General features: G+C 40.4%; 2 protein-coding genes across 3 annotated transcripts; one reads left to right on the forward strand and one right to left on the reverse strand.

The window, feature by feature from the left end:
• Positions 1 to 560: 560 nt before the first annotated feature.
• On the forward strand, positions 561 to 9098 carry kcnj12b (potassium inwardly rectifying channel subfamily J member 12b). 2 transcript variants are annotated; one of them, XM_008416587.3, is made up of 2 exons: positions 561 to 1253; positions 5360 to 9098. In XM_008416587.3, exon 2 carries the CDS (start codon positions 5479 to 5481, stop codon positions 6751 to 6753), a length of 1275 nt encoding a protein of 424 aa, XP_008414809.1. In that variant the 5' UTR covers positions 561 to 1253; positions 5360 to 5478; the 3' UTR covers positions 6754 to 9098. The 2 variants fall into 2 exon arrangements, with proteins under 2 accessions (XP_008414809.1, XP_008414810.1); XM_008416588.3 differs by having other exon boundaries at positions 5363 to 9098.
• A 6054-nt stretch (positions 9099 to 15152) lies between these two features.
• On the reverse strand, positions 15153 to 19819 carry tufm (Tu translation elongation factor, mitochondrial). The gene is made up of 10 exons (XM_008416586.2): positions 19740 to 19819; positions 18455 to 18501; positions 18231 to 18369; positions 17977 to 18143; positions 17527 to 17796; positions 17272 to 17404; positions 17063 to 17167; positions 16358 to 16509; positions 15675 to 15794; positions 15153 to 15574 (listed from the first exon to the last, which is right to left on the reverse strand). Exons 1-10 carry the CDS (start codon positions 19774 to 19776, stop codon positions 15404 to 15406), a joined length of 1341 nt encoding a protein of 446 aa, XP_008414808.1. The 5' UTR covers positions 19777 to 19819; the 3' UTR covers positions 15153 to 15403.
• Between the last annotated feature and the right edge of the window lie 182 nt (positions 19820 to 20001).

A 20001-nucleotide genomic window follows, 5' to 3' on the forward strand; every position in this document is an offset into this window, starting at 1 on the left:
AAGAGAATCAGTACCAACCTAAAAATTCCAGCAGCTCCTTCAGTGATGCTCACGATTTCTTTAAAGGCTTCCCTGAAGTGTTTTTTTTACAATAAATTTTGGAGAAACGTGCAGTTTTTGCAAGCTTTATAATGTCCCTGTCACTTATCAAGTTTATTGTCATTAATTGTAGGCTTAGATTGAAAGAGACCGGGTGCTGTGGGCAGACTTGCAACCAGGTTGCTGATATATATATATATTTTTTTTGCAGCTTCTTCTCAAATAGACTTGTCCAATGCATTTTAAAACCGTTCCATTTTAACTTGGGAGTCCATGTTTTAGAACAAAATAACCAATATATTATGGAAAAATATTGAAGTTCAGAAATCAGCTATTTGCAAGTCCAACAGGAACATTTCCAATATCCAAATGGGTCTAAATGGAAACCAAACCAGTCACTCTGGAAGTCTTTTCTCTGTATTCAAATACTGTCAAACCAGTTTCATAAGAACATTTCCAGTCATCATGTCTGGGTCGTGCTTGTCCTCGTTAAAACCTGACGGAACCAGTTGGTCCTTTCATCAGCAGTTCTCATCAGCCGACGATCAACACTTCGCCGAGGAAGAGTATTTCCACATGCCAAGTATCTACAGTGACACGGTGAGAGGGAGGGGGAGGACCGGAGATGAGCCGTGAGCAATAGTTCACTGGATGTGGGATACGGAGTGGGATATGCAGCAGAACAAGATCAGATGGCAGATATACCAAGAAAGTGAGAGACACGTGGAAGAGGAGAGACTGTCGGCCACCGCTGCTGCGAGGATAAACTGTGAAGAGTCGAATTGTTGATTGGACCGGACCAGCAGGCCATAATTTCATTTAATTAGTCCGCTGTTCTATTTTGAGAGTTAAAAAATTGTGACTTCAGAGCTTAGTTGAAGTATTTCTGTAATTTTTTTACATTTATTTTCATTTTTTGGTCTGTTTCTGGACCCCTGGACGTCAAGCCGAGCAGGACAGATTGGGATCCTCTCCAGCTCTGGTGGAGAAATAGATCGTTTTAAATCAGGCAGAAACATGAAGATATTAACTGGTTATTTGCTTTGCTTTCTCGGGATGATAGAGTGGTTTTACCCTTAACAGAAGAGAAGAAGAGAAAGGAGCCTGAGGAAAGTCATGCAACAATTTGGCTAGTGAAAAAACAAAAAACCTGGAAGCTTTGGAAAAGAAGGAAAAATAAAGATCTGCTTTTATCAAGAACACATGAACAAAAGGTGAGTTTTTCTTTTAATAACACGTCATAGTGAGGATGGATTTATCGTTGGATTATTGCTCATCTCACAGCTCAAATATATTTCCAGTAAGAACAATTCACAGCAGGAAAAGCGCTTGCCGTCTCCTTAGCATTAATATAACAGCACAGCAGGCAGAGTGTGATTTGTGAGAAAGCAGACGAGCTTTGGCACCAAGAAATTAGAAAATAATATCCCTCCGAAACTCACATTCTGCTTCCTAGCAACTAGATGATTAGGAAACAGCAATTATTGTTTAAAAGCACGCAGAAAAATCAAATCAGCTGTTATAATTCAAAGAGCAGTTTGACACTTATTTGTGCCTGTCCCACTACCATAAATTTATCCCTGCCCTACTTTTTTATTACATGCACCTGTTAAATGAAGGGTAGAAACAGGGAGTTATCCAAGATCTATGATGGTGACACTGGCAGGACAGACTACATGAGTCCACCAAGAAGCTTTATTAAGACAAATAAAAATAGATCTGTTGCAAACATAAAATATTTATTTGATGATTCTTTCATCATTAAACTGAGAAATATGAGAGAAAGCAAAAAGATGGAAGCATATTTTCCTATTTTTTGCTAGAATGATCCAGATATTTGTGTTCATTTTTTGTTATGCAAACCAGTTTCTCTTTTTCTTTTCTAACAGCTTTTAGAAATTAAATTAGCCTCTCCATTTACAACTCAAACACACAGTATTTTTAAACCTAAAGGGCGGCTTTTAGTCAACATTTGCATTTTGTTACTAAATGCCATCATTCGAATGGATACTTAGCCATTTCTCCACCAAGGTGAACCCTTAAACTTGCTACCCCCTTTTAGAATGAAATATTTATCTACATTTAGTCATCTAGACCAGTCTGTTTTACCCAATAAACTATTCTTACTACTTGATCCATATTTTTTCCAAGATACAACCACAAACTTCAATCTAATAAACAGAACGCTTTGAGGGAGCAGGTCAACGCAAAGTAGCAGTGGATTGTTAAGTGGATAAAACAGGAAACAAGATTTTTATTTATTTTCTTTTCAAATGAAAATGAAGTCCCCAAATTTGTAAATAATTTTTGTCCAATTTATTAAACTCTTGTCGTTAAGTTGCAGACGTGAAGACATTAACCCTTAAAGCTATTATTACAAAGAAACTAGTGATACACGATATATTGGCATCAACACTGGTATTGGCTGATGAAAGTCTTTTTTTAACAAATCAATGTCTGCCTAATTAGTGAAACTGGGCTGATATTAACAACCAATATTGATTTCCATCTTGTTGCCGTTTGTGTTTCAGGAGCTGCCAGCATGCCTAGGTGGGCCCCATGCGGGGGAAAGAAGGGCTGATATATGGGTCCGATATGGGTTTGTCCACGGATTCCACGGTGGCCCCACATGGGTTTGCCCATGTAGAGCCACAGCCTACGTGGGCCCTACATGGGCCCTAAATGGACAAACCCATGTGGGCCCACCATGGAACAAACCTATATGGGGCCCATCTGGTCTGCCCTCCTTTTCCCCATATGGGGCCCACCTAGGCATGCTGGCAGGGAGAGTTTGGCTATGTGGTATTTGTTCCGTCATGTGACTATAGTGATGCAGTGAAGGATTATCGGATGTTTTACTGAAGCAGAGAAGCAATGCAGACATTGTGGTCGCGTTTACACTGAGTCAAAAGTGTAGGGAAATATGCATAGTATTGGTAAACAGTATTATCAATAACAGATATTGGACATCAATATCGGCTCAAATTTTGACATTGGTGCAACCATAAAAACAACTTACAAAATACACCTAATAGTAACAGTAAAATAAGAATTTAATGGGGGAAAAAAAACTGAAAATTCTGTCAAATAAAATAAAAAAATAAATAAATACTGAGTAGTGAAAGCAGTGTTCACTTATTAGCTATTTAGTTTTACATTAAATGTAAAAGGTCTAGCGTTAATTGTTTTATTACTGGGAAACTATTTCAAAATTAGAGATACAATTGTCCAAATTATGTTAGCATCTTACTGAATTGCTGTCTCTGCAGTCTTTCAAAGTTGAACAGATTATAAATTTTTTGGATTTTACAAGGAAGCCACTTTGTTGGCTTGTTATGTAAAATTATAAATGCTGCTTTGCATAAGGACATCACAAACTTTACAACTATTTGCATAAGTTGATCTCAGACAGTTATGCAATAAAAAACAGGGAAAAATTTAAATATGTAAATATATTTACGCAGCATGTACAGAAAACAAATCTTATCTGAAAAAAGGAGTTAAGATGAGGTTGTTTTTTTTTCTCAAAACTATTTTAGAAGTTTTTCACATAGAAGCTCGATTTTACACTTGGGGTTCCAAAATAACACCCAGATGTTCGTAATACCTTTTGGATTTCCTAGTGATCAGTTATCAAATAAAAATACTGACTTTTGATCTAATTGTGAGACACATTGAGGCAGTTTTTGTCCAATGCAAAGACAACACTATGAAGGCCAAGGAACACAGCAGAGAGGTCAGGATTAAAGTTGTAGACAAGTAGAAATGGACGCTGCCACATTCATCAAATTGCACTCGTAATTTTCACTCACAAAATTCATACAAAGATGTTAGTTGCTTGACACAACGACAAATCATAGATTGCAAGAGAAAGTTGGGAGTCAAACCAACAACTTTCCGACTGCAAGACAACTTTTTGCACGGAGTCGCAGTCGGCCCAATTTAAAACAGTTTATTTTAAACTTTGGAACTCAAAGTGGATAATTCAGTTCATCGTCAACAAAAGCTTGACGATGTTCCTCCTGAAAAAGAACTGCTTCTAAATTTTGTTCAGCGTGCTTAAAATTAAAACATTTTTGTTTATGCGATGGTTCTAAAAAGTATTCACTCATTGGGATATTTTACCACTCATCAAGTCCTACCACAAGTTCTCTATTGAATCGAGGTCTGGGCTTTGACTAGGTCACGCCAGAATATCCACCTTGTTATCTTCAAACAATTTCTGTGCACCTTTAGGTGGAAACTTTAGGATGTTGTCAGAGTCGTGTTGCAGTGACGGGTTTCTTGAGCACAGACGGGGGAAGCTGCAGGGGGAAGGGCATTACTTTAGGAAAGCTTGTTAGAGGCTACAAAAGAGTTGTAATATGAAAAAGAAAAATATAAAACAGGATAGAGAAGGGAGAGGAATACTTTTAGCTCAATACAGTGTGCAGGAATGAAATAAAAGTCTGATGAAGAGATTAGAAACTCCCACTGGAAAGTAATAATCAGCCAGTGACTATAAGTTCAGTTTCTGAAACAGAAAAATTACAAGGTGTCCATACAGGAGTCTGCAAAAGTAGCATTATCTTAGATTCAAAATGGATAATCTGACAGTTTTTTTTTTTAATCTCAATTACTACTAACTCATTCAATAGTAATTAGATGCCTAAAGCTTTAAGGGTAAGTCAAGTTAATAATTTTCTAAAGCACATAGATGGTACTGCACAGTTTTAAACCATTTTTTTTAAACTAAATGTTTTTGGTGATCACTTTGAGGGTTGCCATTGAACCACTTGTGTCTGAGCTGACCTCTGTTTCAATACCCAGTTTTCTGCCCCATCTTTTTTTAGCCCCTATTACGTTCCACTTTAGCCTCGCGAGGGAATCACACAGCCTCATCGCGGTACTCCAGTACCAGTGCCTCTAATAGTCGCGCCAGCTGGAGGAAAAACAAGATACGTCACATAAAGTGGCAGGGCATTGAATTAGCTGGCTATTTCTGTACCTTGATGAGCTTTGAAATGCTTATAGTATAAACCAGAGTATTTCCGATCATGCAAGAGGAGGGACGAGAAAGTCAGACACAGATCAATGCCTTGATTGTTGTCGAAAGGACGCTTTGGAGGGCGAAGGGAAAAAGTCAAAGTTTGAAACTGAAAACACTGAAATATGTCTGCCACAGTTATTCAGTGAATGAAGACTGAACACTGAATTTGAAACATTTGGACTAAAAGGACAACTGGTTAAATGTTTTTCATCACACTCTTAGTTTTTGTCTTGTTTTTCTGCTCCATCTTTGTACTTGGTGATAACATCCTGCCTGTCCTCTCCTTCCCAGAAGTTGACGACTGATACCAAGCTGTCACCAAACAGAGCTGTGCACCTCTGTGAGAGGGCTCAGCTGTGCATGAGCCAGGCTTGTTGCGTGAAGCCCCCCTGGCTGCGTTTCACTGCGGCATGAGCGTAGGAAGGGCCCACCACCACCACCGCAGCTTTCTGTCCTGTGAAGAAGAAGGATTCAGACTCAGCACCATGCCGGCCGTGGGCAGCTTTGGCAATGGCAAGATCCACACGAGACGCAAAGGCCACAGCCGGTTTGTCAACAAGACCGGCCAGTGCAACATCCACTTCTCGAACATGGACGAGAAGTCCCAGAGGTATATGTCGGACATTTTCACCACTTGCGTGGACATCCGCTGGCGGTACATGTTCCTGCTGTTCAGCCTGGTGTTTGTGGTGTCCTGGCTGACGTTCGGCTTGGCCTTCTGGGTCATCGGCCTCCTGCACGGCGACATGGAGAAGAACAGGGGGGATTTTGTTCCCTGCGTCACGCAGGTAAACACCTTCGTGACGGCCTTTTTGTTCTCCATCGAGACCCAGACGACGATCGGTTACGGAGCTCGCTGCGTGACGGAGGAATGCCCAGCGGCTGTCTTCATGGTGGTCTTTCAATCCATCATGGGCTGCATCATCGACGCCTTCATGATTGGCGCCATCATGGCCAAGATGGCGAGGCCAAAGAAGCGTGCCGAGACTCTGCTGTTCAGCCACAACGCGGTGATCGCCATGCGGGACGGGAAGCTGTGCCTCATGTTCAGGGTTGCCAACCTGAGGAAGAGCCACATTGTGGAGGCTCATGTCCGGGCTCAGATGGTGAAGCCCCGCTACACCGAGGAGGGTGAGTACATCCCCCTGGATCAACTCGACATGAACGTTGGCTACGACAAAGGCACCGACCGCCTGTTTTTGGTCGCTCCCCTCACCGTCATCCATGAGATCGACGAAGAGAGTCCCCTGTTTGGCATCAGCAAGCAAGACCTGGAAATGTCCGACTTCGAGATTGTGATCATCCTGGAAGGACTGGTGGAGGCAACGGCCATGACGACGCAAGCGCGAACCTCCTACTTGCCATCTGAGATCCTGTGGGGCCACCGCTTCGAACCCGTCATCTTCGAGGAGAGGAGCCAGTACCGGATCGATTACGCCTACTTTCACAAAACCTTTGAGGTGCCGTCCACGCCCAGGTGCAGCGCCAAAGACATGGAGGAGAGGAAATTCCCAACGTCCGGCGCCAACTCCTTCTGCTACGAGAACGAGCTGGCCTTCATCAGCAGGGACGAGGATGGGGATGGAGATGGAGACCCCGAGACGGAAAAAGACAAAAGTTGTCCGTCGGAGCTAACCCCAGCGGACCGCAATCAGCCATCTTCTCGAAGAGAATCCGCACTTTAACCTTTGTCTGCTGACAGAAGGTCTGTCATGGCTGAAGTGGGTCGATTTGTGAATGTCGTCCTGCAGACACTGGGACACCGATGAGGACGTCTTCGTAACGGTTTGAAGACCAGTGGTACGCCATGCCTGCCACGCAAGGGATACATTCAAAACGTCACAGGATGCACAACTCTTTCTTCCTTCTGAGATGGTTCATGAGCTTTATTAGATGCAATTGGAAACTGTCCTACTGGCGAGGATCTTAAATCTGAAGTGCATGAAAATCAACATGGTTTTATACATGGTTTTATATTGAACCATGTATTTTGAGAAAAACTTAACAGCTTCAACTGGACTACATGCAGCTGCAAAATGACATGACTTTGCAGTGAAGCTGATTATTTACTAAGCCAAATTTGTAGACTATTTAAACAGATTTTCAGCTCAGCATCATACCGTAACAACTGCAAGACTCAAAGTAATGCCAGTAACTCACCTTGACAAAAGGGACAAAAACGTAAATGACAAATTAACTAGAAAAACTCCTTGCTATAAGTTAATACAGATCTTAAAATCACCTGCAGTCACAAACACACACTACCTTGAGTTTTTCCACAATGTGTCACCGAATCTCAAACTAAGTCCAGACCTATTTCTAATTAACAATAACTTCTTTCAGCCTCTCCTTTGTGTTGTTTTATCACAAAATCACAGTTAAGCACATTGAAGTTTGTGGTGTATCATGATAAAATGTGTACTTACTAAAAGAGTAACTGCTCAGAGCCAAAATGCAACAAATACCAAATTGCTAAAAATGTTTTCTTTTTGTTTGTTTTTTAAAATGTTGTTTAGCTAGTATAATGCAGTTGTAGCATCTTGTAGTTTTAAAAAAATATTAATCAGGACATGTCATCCAACCAAATGGCCGCCGGGGACCCTGAACTAGTCCAGCAAAGTGAAAGTCTGTGCCAATAACGCTGACCTCTAACATAGACGCTTCCAGGTTTCAGAAGAATTACACAAGGGGCTCTTCTGCCGAGGAATCACAGCACAGTTTGCTGCTGAAGACAATTTCCCAGTATGGGAGTCAGGAAAATATAGAATAAGTTTTTTGTTAGTTTGTTTTACCTCTCTTCATCTATGATTATAGAGGCGAGGTGGAATCTCGTTCAGCTAATGCCCAAAATGAAAAAATAAAAACTACACAAAAACAAGGAGAAATGTTAACACAAAATGATCAATTATAGGAATAAGACAAAAAAAATCAAGCATGCACATTTTTAATGAAACATCCTCAACCTTGAATATTTTCCAATAAAAAGCACGGCTCACTTTTTGGTAGAAACGTGTGCTGTCGTTAAATTGACTTGACTGAGTCATCATTTCAGAGGAGATTTTATGCTGTCTTGTTCTTTAAAAATGTGCAACATTGCATAATTTGAGCAGTTCTCATCACAATCTGTTCACACTGGAAACAAACCATGCAAAAAAAAGAAGAAAAACAAAATCTGAAACCTTTGATTTGTTGTTAATGTGAATAGACGTGGGGAAAGATCAACTATGTGTTTCATACTTGCTGTAAGACTTCTGATTTGAAATGACCTGCTGTTGTAACTCCAGATCATTTGCTAAATTACATTTGGCCCCTCCACTGAAACCTCATAATAAGTAAACCTCCATAATAGACTCCTAAAGTACTGTTAAAAGACACTTTAAACGGTTCATCTTCACTGTTTGTATTTCTTACAGTAGATAAGTAATAAAGCCTGTGGTTAGGACTCCTGATTCTCTCCTGAGATGAATGACTTTCTCCTCACCATTAGTCAAACCAAAAGCTCTATGTGGGTTAGCTTTGTGCACCTGACGCCCATTTCAGCAGATTTGTTTGTTTTTTTTTCGTTTTTTTTTTTTTTCAATATATATATGTTTCGCTGACTTGTGCTGAAAGCAGCAGAACCGGCCGTCTCTGGAAACCAAAGGGTGGTTCCTCTGCACTGAGGTCAGATCTTCCTGAAGAAACACAAAAGTTTAAATCTGTACAGCTGTCTGGAAAACATTTTGTAAATAGTTGGTTTATTTCCTTCGACACCCCCCCCCCCCCACCCCATTTTTTTCTGACTTAAAAGTGAAGAAGAAAAAAATAAAGGAAAAAAAAACATAATTTCTCCATATATTTTTGCTGAAAAGATTGAAATAATGTTCAAAGACTATTTATTCTCGATGTCTTCCACTGAATGTATCCGAATTATTCAGATTTTTGCCTTGTTTCGTTTTACTTTGTTGTGTGAAACAACGACAGCAACCTGGAAATGCACAGAGTACAAATAAAATCTCCAGATTACTGTAATAAAACACCACAAAGCCAACCTCTCTGCCTTTTCTTCCTTGCAGCCAGACACCACAGCGACAACAAGCACCTGCTCTGTGTTGAGTTTTAACATTTAGATCAGCCGGTGGGGAGGCGTGAACAAGTTACTTGGAAAAACTGGAGCGGGTTATAATTTACGGTGGTGATTTGCTGAACCCTCTCTGGCTGGTGGGAGGTCAAAGGTCTCCGCTTTCACTCTTATGTAACCCGGCAGGCACGCCTTTCCATGTACATGGAGAAGACTTGGCTGTTCTTCATTCACGCTGAGCTCAGAGAACACATCACAGACACAAAAACGCACACTCAAGATCAGGTAGCAATCTAAGTTCTTTGCACATCCAGGCTGAAATTTCTGCCTCTCTGTCCTTCTTGGCTAAATAGCTCAAGTTTGGTCTGTATTTTAAACATGTTTCTAGGGTGCATTTTTCACTGTCCAATTAGAATCTCATGAAAATGGAAGCTGATCGATAAAATGTAAAATGTGTTTATTTTTTGCTAGCCACATTTTTTTCCCTTTCGTTCTAATTTCACATTAAGTAGGAACACAAACATCCTGCAACGTTGACACAATAGCAAACTTTGACACCGCCACTCATTGATTTCGACAAGTTTTGAATCTTTTTTTTTTTTTTTTTAATGTATTGTCATTTTCAGATCCATTTTCCTGCAAAGCTTTGATGATTTTGTGCATTTTATTAAAACATTGCATGATAAGCTAGCTCTTCCAGAGTTACAAATGGCCTCTTGGCTGCATCAGTTTCGGTGGACAGGCGTGATTTGTGTGCGGTTGTCTGAAAGCAGCTGGCTGCACTGGATTTTATTTAGTGGAAGCTGAGAAAAAGGGGGTGGCATACAGATAACAGGAACATAGACAGAGGTCGTAACATGAGAAAATGTGTTGAGGTTCTGGAGGCATGAGATACATTTTCAGACGGCAACAGACTTCTTTCTGTCCTTCCAGGAAGGAAATACTAGAAACACATTCACGTCCCGGTCCTGCCTTGAAGACGTCGAGATCGGTTTTACTAATTGACCTGACACATGTGACGCCAAAGAGGCATCAAGCTGCAGATAAACATCTACCTTTGTCTTGATAGATTAAATGAGAACATTACTTGTCACTTCCGTGGAGCTGCATCCTCCGAGATGAGCCGCGTGATGGAGGAGACGTCTCCCACCCACTCGGCATGTGTCGGAGGACGAGAGGTCATGCGGGGTCGGTCTTTGAGCGCGCAGAGTGGGCTGCTGAAAGCCGCACTCAGCCCTAATTGTGGCAGCTATCTTCTGTGCTTCCCTTTAGCCGACAGAGAGAGGTGGAGGGCAGAGGAACACGACGCTCCGCTGACAGCTGCAGCTCCTGCGCCTCGACGAAGAAGTCCTGACGCTTCGGCACAACATCGTTTATTTGCTGCTAATGAGCTGCCGTCACATTAGTGATTACTGTCAGAGTTTAATGAGTCTTAATGAGTTAATGGTCTCGGAGGGGTGGTGGGGGTATGCTAACAAAATTTGTTCCTTTGAGTGATTTACTGTTCTGCACAGAGGTTTTAAACTACCTTCAAGAACTTCCTCTTTATCTTAAAATGTTCTGCAGGTCTTCAGGCGAGCTGCAGACCATTACAAGTTCGGCTGCTTCTTCACATGGCTGTATTCTGTTCCTTATCTTTGGCACTTTGGTCAGGTTCATCCCAGATGGTGAATTTGAGTCTGCCTTTTCCACTCTAAACCCAGCTTTGATGTGTGTTTGTCATCATGTTGGAACACCCTGATGGAGCGTCCAAGTTTCTGCCACCTACTTGATGATTTGCAGGAAAAATAAGGAATTTGGCGGAAACTCTCCTTCATTATTCCATTGACTTTGAAGATTTTTTGAGAGGGGAAAAAACACACAGCGTGATGCTATCATAATCATGCATGTTGTTTGAAGTCCTCGTTTTTGCCCCTACCCAACATATTTCTTATCATTGTGGTCAAACAGCTCAATTCAACCCCCCCCCCCCCCAAAAAAAAAACATAAGTGAAAACCGAAGTTGTTCCAGCCCACAGGTCCCGTCTAAGTCTAAATGAAAACATTTAAATTATCGCTTGGTTATCTCAACTGATTCATCCCAGCTGCCTTTCAAACACTTTTGGTTAGATCTCTTTATGTGGATGTGTGTTCACCTTTTTCTCTTCATGTGGATGTGTGTTCACCTTTTTCTCTTCATGTGGATGTGTGTTCACCTTTTTCTCTTCATGTGGATGTGTGTTCACCTTTTTCTCTTCATGTGGATGTGTGTTCACCTTTTTCTCTTTATGTGGATGTGTGTTCACCTTTTTCTCTTCATGTGGATGTGTGTTCACCTTTTTCTCTTTATGTGGATGTGTGTTCACCTTTTTCTCTTTATGTGGATGTGTGTTCACCTTTTTCTCTTCATGTGGATGTGTGTTCACCTTTTTCTCTTTATGTGGATGTGTGTTCACCTTTTTCTCTTTATGTGGATGTGTGTTCACCTTTTTCTCTTCATGTGGATGTGTGTTCACCTTTTTCTCTTCATGTGGATGTGTGTTCACCTTTTTCTCAGCCACATTTCAACGTTTTTAAGGTGGAGGCAATTTCATCTTTTCTATATGCGTTCTTGGCAAAAAAAAAGTTTCTTAATCTGTTGAAAGAATTGCTCCTTTCTTTAAACTCCTTTCACTGCTGCTCCAGCATCTTCTACTTTAAGCTTCAAGCCTGGATGTTTGTTTTTTTTAACATCCTGACCTTTTCTTTTCATGTGATGGCATCAGTTTGTGTCAAACAGATGAAACTTTAATAAAAATCAATTTGGATGATCTATCAGAACAATGGTCACAAAAAGACATGGGAACTAACTTGGACCTATAACTTTTATTTTATTAATCTGTATCTGTGACAGGAAATCAATCGATTGAACTGAGCTCTGCTTGTTCTACTAAGAAATAGATCCACACGTCCAACCAGAATTATGCTAGGAGCTTTTTGATGGTTGTAGATAATAGAGCCTTCATGCATACTTTTGACAATCTTCCTGCTAATCCACGAAACAATTTAAGTTGCACACCCAATTCTAGTTTTAAAAAAAAACAACCTTTGAATAAGAATGGTTCAATTAATTTATTAAAAGCACTAATTTTAACTCTAATAAACATCTGCAAGTATTTAGTACAAAACATGTTTTGGTGCTATTTTTTTAAACTGGTTTCATAAATAAAGCAACTCATTGACACTCATGTAACATAACTTATCCACTTTACGCTTGGAAATATTTTTTCTACCGACTGCAACAAGATATTGAAGCTGTTCTTGGCTCAAGGAGTCGAGATATAATCAAGACATGTCACGCTAAGGAAACCCACTCTTAGCATTTTCTTGATATTTCATTGCAGGTCCTTTTTCCAACAACCACTGGCATCAAAAGGTTTGGGTGGCATTGTGTTATTCTTCTTGTGGGCGTGAGCAGCTTGAAGGTTAAAGACGATGAACTTTAATGGAAGAAAAATCCACCCTGGGTGGGGAAAAGCTGACAAAGGAAACTGGCAATAGGGCTGATCAGAACGGGATAAAGTGTTATCTAACTGCTTCGAAATGACTTCACATGAACTCGTGTTACTTTTTGGTCCTGTTTCCAAGCATCTCTAGGACATAGAGAAAAGTTTAAGTTGCATCTGGAAATCGTTTCAACAGTTTTAATCGTTGAAGAATATAAAAAAAGAAAGTACATTTCCTTATGCTTGTTAAACACACAGCTGCGAATGTACCAAATTAAACTTGAATCATTCCCAACTCAATAGCAGTTCATTTTTAGTCTACAGTATAAAAAGCCATCAGAGGTCAGAAAAGGGGGCCCGAGCTGTCAGTTACCGGTTACCATGGTAACAAACCAACTGCCAAGTTCAGCATAGCGGAACTTAAAACGCCAATAAATTTCTGGAGAAACAACTTCCCCGACCAAACAACACAAACTCAAAGAGCGAAGAAACAAATCTTGACAAACTTCACTGCCAAAATAAAACCCCGTTAACATCTGCAGCATGAGCAGCTGTTAAAACTAACAAGTGGAAAAACTCGTTGCTTGAATCGGATTTGCTACTGCAAACTGTTGGTGAAACATAGAGAGATCTCACTGTCTGATGCCCTGAGTTATTTAGCTCCTGGAAACATGGGTCCTCCAGCTGAGCACATCACTCAGCGGTGCTCTTTGCTCCTGGCCCTTGACTGCTGCAGACGTTCGGGATTTGATTACAGCGGGAGGCTGATTGGATTACAGGAGACTCTGACTCGAATACCGACAGCAAACACGGCAACTGAAGACCGTCTGACGAGCAGCGGGAACACCGACCGCTGCTCTGACCTCTGGACACGATCAGGATGCAACCTGTATATTTCACAGAGTGTGTTAAAATTTTGAGGCACAAGGAAAAGAACATGTGTTTTTTTTATTTTGAAAAAAAAAAAGAGAGAAAAAACTGGAAAGTGTGGTGGGTGTTTGAATTTTTTTTTGGACCTACGTGCAAACAAGGTGGTGGCAGCGTCATGCTGTGAGGATGCTTTTCTTCAGAGACAAGTCAGACCAGGCTGGAAAATCAGATGGAGCTAAATACAGACGACATGTATTTTATACTGGAAAACAACACTAAACATGCACATGATGTTCTCTTTAATTAAACACGTGGTGTAATGTGTGGAAAATGTGGAGAGCCTCAAAAGGTTATGAATAAGTTTTGTTCCGATCCGGGTCATCCTAATTGTCAAAATGTATTATTACAGTCATGAATTATATGTTATAAAATCCTGCATGTTTAGGTCTCTTGGCAGCTTTAGTCTGAAAGGAAATATTATATGATGTAGTCACATTCAATAAACTTGAATATTTTTGAGAAGTTTATTGATTTCAGTAATTAATTTCACAGAGTCAAGCCTGTACTTCTGCTGCGATGACTTTCCACTAACAGTTTATGAGAACATGACATTTAAGATTAAAATATTACATGAGACCAATAAAAAAAGGATAGTTTTCAACACAAATATGTGGATTTACTGAAGTGTATGCTTAATATATGCTCTAATTCATGTACTAAATGTTTTAATATTATCGAATTAGTATTTTACTGCTTTCACTTCTGGGCCTGCTGAATGCTATAAGAATGAATAAATGTATTAAAACTATAAATATTTTCACTAATATAACATTAACGACTAATAATTTTCAAATTTATGCAAATTTGCATTTTTTTGTTGCATTCAAAGGTGTTTCTGCTTCTCACGTTTTTGTTTTTAAAATAATTTTAATTTGACTTTACAGTTAATTTATTGAAGCTTTGAGGTGTTGGTGAGTGGCATCTTTTGAAAAAAAAGAAAAAAGTATAAAACCTGCACATTTATATTTCAGATTGTGTTTGTGTTTTCAATATTTCAGAAGTGAAACAAGATTAGGAATATTCTGAAATTTTAGGCAAATCTAAAAAAGTAAATTAAAACGTGTAAAAATAACTTTCCTATGCTCTCAACTATGAAGATCCAAAACTGACATAGAAAATAAAAATTAAAAGCAAAAATCTCTATTTTGCTTTTTCTTTTCCTTAAACGTGTCTTTTTCTTTTACTTTTATTTTAATCGGAGCTATTTATAACTGAACAGTATTTTCTTCCGCTGTAAATTTGCCCCTGCATTGCAGTCTCTTCTTTCAATATTTTTTAGATCTTTTTATATTTTTAGCTTCGTGATCACCTACATTCTTCGATTTGCTTCTCACTATGCTGCTAGTACACATGAAATTCTCCGACAGAACAATAAAGGATATTTCTATTCTAAAAACTAGGATAGAAACTGTTTCAGGCACATCTGCTGCCCTCTTGTGGTACAATAATAAAACAGCATGCACAGCTGTACGCTACACAATCTCAATTTCGCCGCAAGACTTGTTAGATATGCAATATTTTTCAGGATTTAGCACAAATTAATAATAATTTCATTCCAGGTTTGAGACATTAAACTTTACAGGAACACATTCAGCTGGTGATACCAAGCACCACAAAACAAACAAGGCAGTTTTATTATTAAATACATTTTATTACACAAATGACCATTTTGACCAATACAGTCTAAGTTGCACATTATAGGTATTTTGGTTGAGAGGAACTGCTTAACACATGCTTGCGTTTTTTTCTGTGTTATCTCAGCTTTTATTTCAGTTTTCTGTGTGTCTGTTGAATAAATTTATCTGACTCGACAAACTCCCAGCCGTCCCACGAACAGATCCCTCCGTGCCCCCGCCCAGCCATCTCTGCGGATTTTCCCCTTCAACCCCAGTTGAACTGATCTTCGTCTGTCATGGTCAGGATTTCTGTGACCAGGCCGGTACCGATGGTTTTGTTTCCGTCTCTCAGAGTGAACCTCTGGCCTTTCTCCAGCACCATGGGCTGGCGAAGCGTCAGATTCAACAACATGTCCTCTCCTGGCATCACCATTTCCTTAAACAGAGCGACACAGTCATCGTCCGGCAACAACCCGACTTGCAACTTAGACTCTCGACCTGGTCGAATTGAGACAACAACCCTGGAAGATGCTCACCTTGTCTGCAGGTAGAACGATCCTACAGGCCATGTCCCAGGTGAGGGAAAACATGATGGGCATGAAGTTGGTGACGATCGGCTTGTGTCGGCCTCCCTCCTCCTTACTCAGAATATAAACCTGGAAAACATTAGACACGCTGTGAATCGTGTTAGCTAATAACCCTCGTTTCAAACTGACGCAAACTAAAAATAAAGATTCGTTAATGAAATATTTTGGAGAAGGAAGATCTTCAGTCGCATACGCTGCTTGGCGTTAATTGAATCCAAAAGTTTGACTTCTGCTGAAACCTACAAAGGCTTTACAATACAGATGTGGTTTTTGAGTAATCAGAGGGGGGACAAAAACAGCAGAACAAGCAAATTTAGCTCAGAAAACATCTTAAAAAAACTTTAAATTATATTAAATTAATAAGTAAAGTGAAGTGTTGCAGGAAAAAGTTAACGCATGTATGCGTTAGAATATGACGTTGAGTGCAAGTATAATTAAAGGAATGATCTGAGGGGAGATTTTAGGTCAAACTGTGGCGCTTTGATTTCATCATAAAACAACTTTGCCAACTTTGCGGTCTTGACCTTTTAACCTCTCCAGGGTGAGTGTGTGCACCAGGAATGAATTAGAAAGGACTTAAAAAAAAATCAGAATTATACATCATTAGTAAGTGATTATTTAAAGAGACACACCTGTGCTTTGACCTTCTGGTGAGGCATGATGGACCCTGGCTTACACATCACCATCCCTCTCCTCACGTCTTCCCTCTTTAGGCCTCGAACCAGAGCGCCCAGGTTATCGCCGGCCTCAGCCCGGTCCAGAGACTTGTGGAACATCTCGATACCTGAACCCAAGACCAGCAGACAGCTTCACTCATCATGTTGAAGAAGTTTTTGTGTAAAAGCCCACATGTTGCAGCAGGCCGGGTGCTTCGACATCGTAAAACAAGCATGCGCCCCTCGAACTGTTCTCACATTTTGTCCCATTACAAAGCACAAACGTCATTTATTTCTTTCTTTCTTTTATTGGGATTTTATGAAAGGTCAACATAAAGTACTGCATAATCTATTGAGTGGATGGAAAATGTTTGCATGATTCTCAACATTTTTTTTTAATTTTATACAAATGAAAATGACATGCGTTTATCATCAGCTTCCTCCTGAGTAGTATGTGCCAGACTCCATTCATCTGAGTGAATAGTCCTGATTAGAAATGCATGCCACACCTTTCAGATTTTAACTATAAAATACAATCGAGGTTTGTGGTTGCTACATGACAAAATGAGAAAAAAAAAAAAAAAAGAGCAAATGCTGTTGCAAGGCCACCATATTAGCTCCCTTGGATCTGCCGATACATCATACACATTTTATTTGGCGTCACAAGATGGAGTCGCTCACCTGTAACCACAGTCTTGAAAGAACGGTTGTGACCCATAAACTCACAGTCGTCTCCTTTCTTAATCAGGCCTCTCTCCAACGTCCCGGTCACGACGGTCCCTCTGCCTAAAGTTTGGATTTGTGTTAATTACATCCAGTGTGCTAAATACTACAGATACGTTTGCACTTTATGTGTAAAGACATACCCCGAGTGTATGAGAGGAGCTTACCTGGGATAGAAAAAACCCCTTCGATGGGCAGGAGGAAAGGCTTTTCCAGCTCTCTTTTGGGCAGAGGAACATAGGAATCCACAACCTCCAGCAGTTTCATCACCGCGTTTTCTCCCAGTTCAGGCTGCTTGTTCTAACACGGGGCAACAGCATCAGCAACACGAAACAACTGGGTCACGTCAGGCTGATGATTTTAGTCAAAACTGAACAAACCGATAAAACACAAGGTGCGTCCACAGACAACTCGGCGCCTACCTCCAGGGCGCAGAGAGCAGAGCCGATCACAATGGGAGTGTTCTCGCCGTCGTAGCCGAACTCCGTGAGCAACTCGCGCATCTCGATCTCCACCAGCTCCAGCATCTCCTTGTCCTCCACGGCGTCGGCCTTGTTGATGAAAACCACCACGTGCTCAACGCCGATCTGCCTGGCCAGCAGGAGGTGCTCCCGCGTCTGAGGCATCTGGCCGTCGGTGGCCGCCACCACCAGGATGCAGCCGTCCATCTGGGCTGCGCCCGTGATCATGTTCTGAAAGACGGAGAGCGGGGAGGGGGATCCAGAACTTTTTTTTTTTTTTTGGTCTCGGGCCACTTTTGCCTCGTTACGGCGGAATTAAGGGATGGAAAGATGGATGAAGAGACTCTTCCGTCAGAGCAACGTTAAATGTAAAGGTCAGGCCGCGTGTCGGGGAGAAGCAAAGCAGATTACCTTGACGTAATCGGCGTGGCCGGGGCAGTCTGTGTGGGCGTAATGTCTGTTGGCTGTCGTGTACTCCACATGAGAGGCGTTGATGGTAATTCCTCTGGCCTTTTCCTCTGGAGCATTGTCAATGTCCTCGTATTTTTTGTAATTTGTACCACCAGCATCAGCGAGCACTGACAAAAAAGGAGGTGATGATACGGAAATAAATAATAAGGGAAGACTTACTGGATGTCACGGGTTTTAATCCGAAGGGATTCTACCTTTTGTGATGGCTGCGGTGAGGGTGGTTTTGCCGTGATCGACGTGGCCGATGGTACCTATGTTCACGTGAGGCTTCTCTCTGGTGTACGTCTTCTTGGCCTCGACAGCGAAGGTCCGCCGACTCAGAGGCACAGCGCACTGCAGGGAAAAAGACAAACCAGGACTCAGACGCTAAAATCTGAACTGACCGGGCCCCAAAGTGACAATCCGTCTGGTTTCTTACGAGTTTGAAGGAGCTGTGCAGAAGGCTCGGCAAAGAAAGCTGTAGGGCTGAGGGCGGAAGATAACAAATGTGTTAAAATGTTACATTTGTTTTAGATTATTGCTGTAGTTTGTAAAGCTAGGGTTTTTTTTCCCAGCTGAAAACATGGCTTTTTGTTTTCTGTTTTCACCATTTCGTTATTTATTTATGTTATGAGAAAAATATTAAAATACATAATTTTATTTTCACAATTTTCTCCAGGCAATTTCTTTGGGGTATCTGTTGATCAACGATAATCTGAGCAAGAAGGACTTTAATTTTAATAAAAAGTTAATTTGAGCTTTTTGTTGCCTCTGTGTACCAATTTAATAATATGTGGTATAAATAACCGATGTATTTTTGTTTAAACATTTATTAGATCATGGTGTATATTTCTGTATCAGGTTTTTGTATGAATGTATGAATGTAATGAAGCCCAAACTACATGCCTAATGTTCAGGTGAAAAAAAGATGAAAATTTTGTGTGATATGTGGAAAAATAACATTTACTTTAATTTGGAAGCTATTTTATTATTATTTTTCAAAGAAATTATGCATAATCTTGTTTAGCACACCTCTGATCTTAATAGGCCACAGTAATAAAGGCTGTGGATCATTCAAATCTACAAGAGATTACATTTATGCTTTAAAACATTGTTATTAATCTGATGTGTCCACTTTAAGTCTCGAACACGACACCAGACTAATTTCCACGCAAATAAACCAGTGTGCTCATTTTCGCCACTTGTGTAATAGTTGCCTGTTTTGTTGTTGCGTATTCAATGCTGTTGCACCTCAGAATTTCTAAGCATTAAGCAAAATGACTGTATCGTCGTAACTTTTGACTGAACTACACCAACAATCTAAATGTTAGGTGATCAACTTCGCAGGATTAGAGTTTAGCTTTTCATCAAGCTTCAGGAAGCCCTGCAGCACCTAACAAACGAACAAGCCACCTGAACCAACTATGATCACTACACGACGTTATTCTTCAGATAAAGTGCATGTTTTTGTACCAAGATGTCTATTTTTAGGACTTTTTAAAGGCACTTCTTTGTCTCAGACTTTATCCGCATTATATCATATCGTTAGCTAAGCTAACCCTCACCGTGGTAACGTGACCTTGCTGTGCTATCGGAAGAGACAGCATCACCTCCTACATTTAATTGCTTACATTTATCCTCAGTAAATAGTGGTTCTGTGGCTTAAATAGCTTTAATGCAATCAAAAGAAATCACAAAACACACTAAGAAACTAATATTTTTACCAGAGAAACAGGCACGCAGCCCCACAAGCGCCGCCATCTTGGACAGTTAGACAAACCAAAGATTATGGCAATATCAAGAGGATACACTGACCCCACGCAAAGTTGTCGTGGCGAGTATACGTTACCAGTATCTTAATTTTCCTGATTTTACTATGCTTTATTTATTTAATCGTAATAATTTACTTGACTGTGTATTTATGTAGTAGTAAATCGTCGAATGATTTTAAATTCAGATGTCACTGCATTCCGAACTTTATTGAAA

This window comes from Poecilia reticulata, chromosome 8, assembly GCF_904066995.2.
Source record: "Poecilia reticulata chromosome 8, P_reticulata-male-v2, whole genome shotgun sequence".
In the NCBI taxonomy this organism is placed as follows: Eukaryota; Metazoa; Chordata; class Actinopteri; order Cyprinodontiformes; family Poeciliidae; genus Poecilia; species Poecilia reticulata.

What these genes read in the sequence shown, in the direction of transcription:
- kcnj12b (XM_008416587.3), top strand. Translation starts at nt 5,479, where the DNA reads ATGAGCGTAGGAAGGGCCCACCACCACCACCGCAGCTTTCTGTCCTGT.
- tufm (XM_008416586.2), bottom strand. Translation starts at nt 19,776, where the DNA reads ATGGCGGCGCTTGTGGGGCTGCGTGCCTGTTTCTCTG. An exon ending in GCTGCGTGCCTGTTTCTCTG is followed by an intron (nt 18,502 to 19,739) that starts GTAAAAATATTA and finishes TTCCGCCCTCAG; the next exon opens with CCCTACAGCTTTCTTTGCCG. An exon ending in TTTCAAGACTGTGGTTACAG is followed by an intron (nt 16,510 to 17,062) that starts GTGAGCGACTCC and finishes TCTTGGGTTCAG; the next exon opens with GTATCGAGATGTTCCACAAG.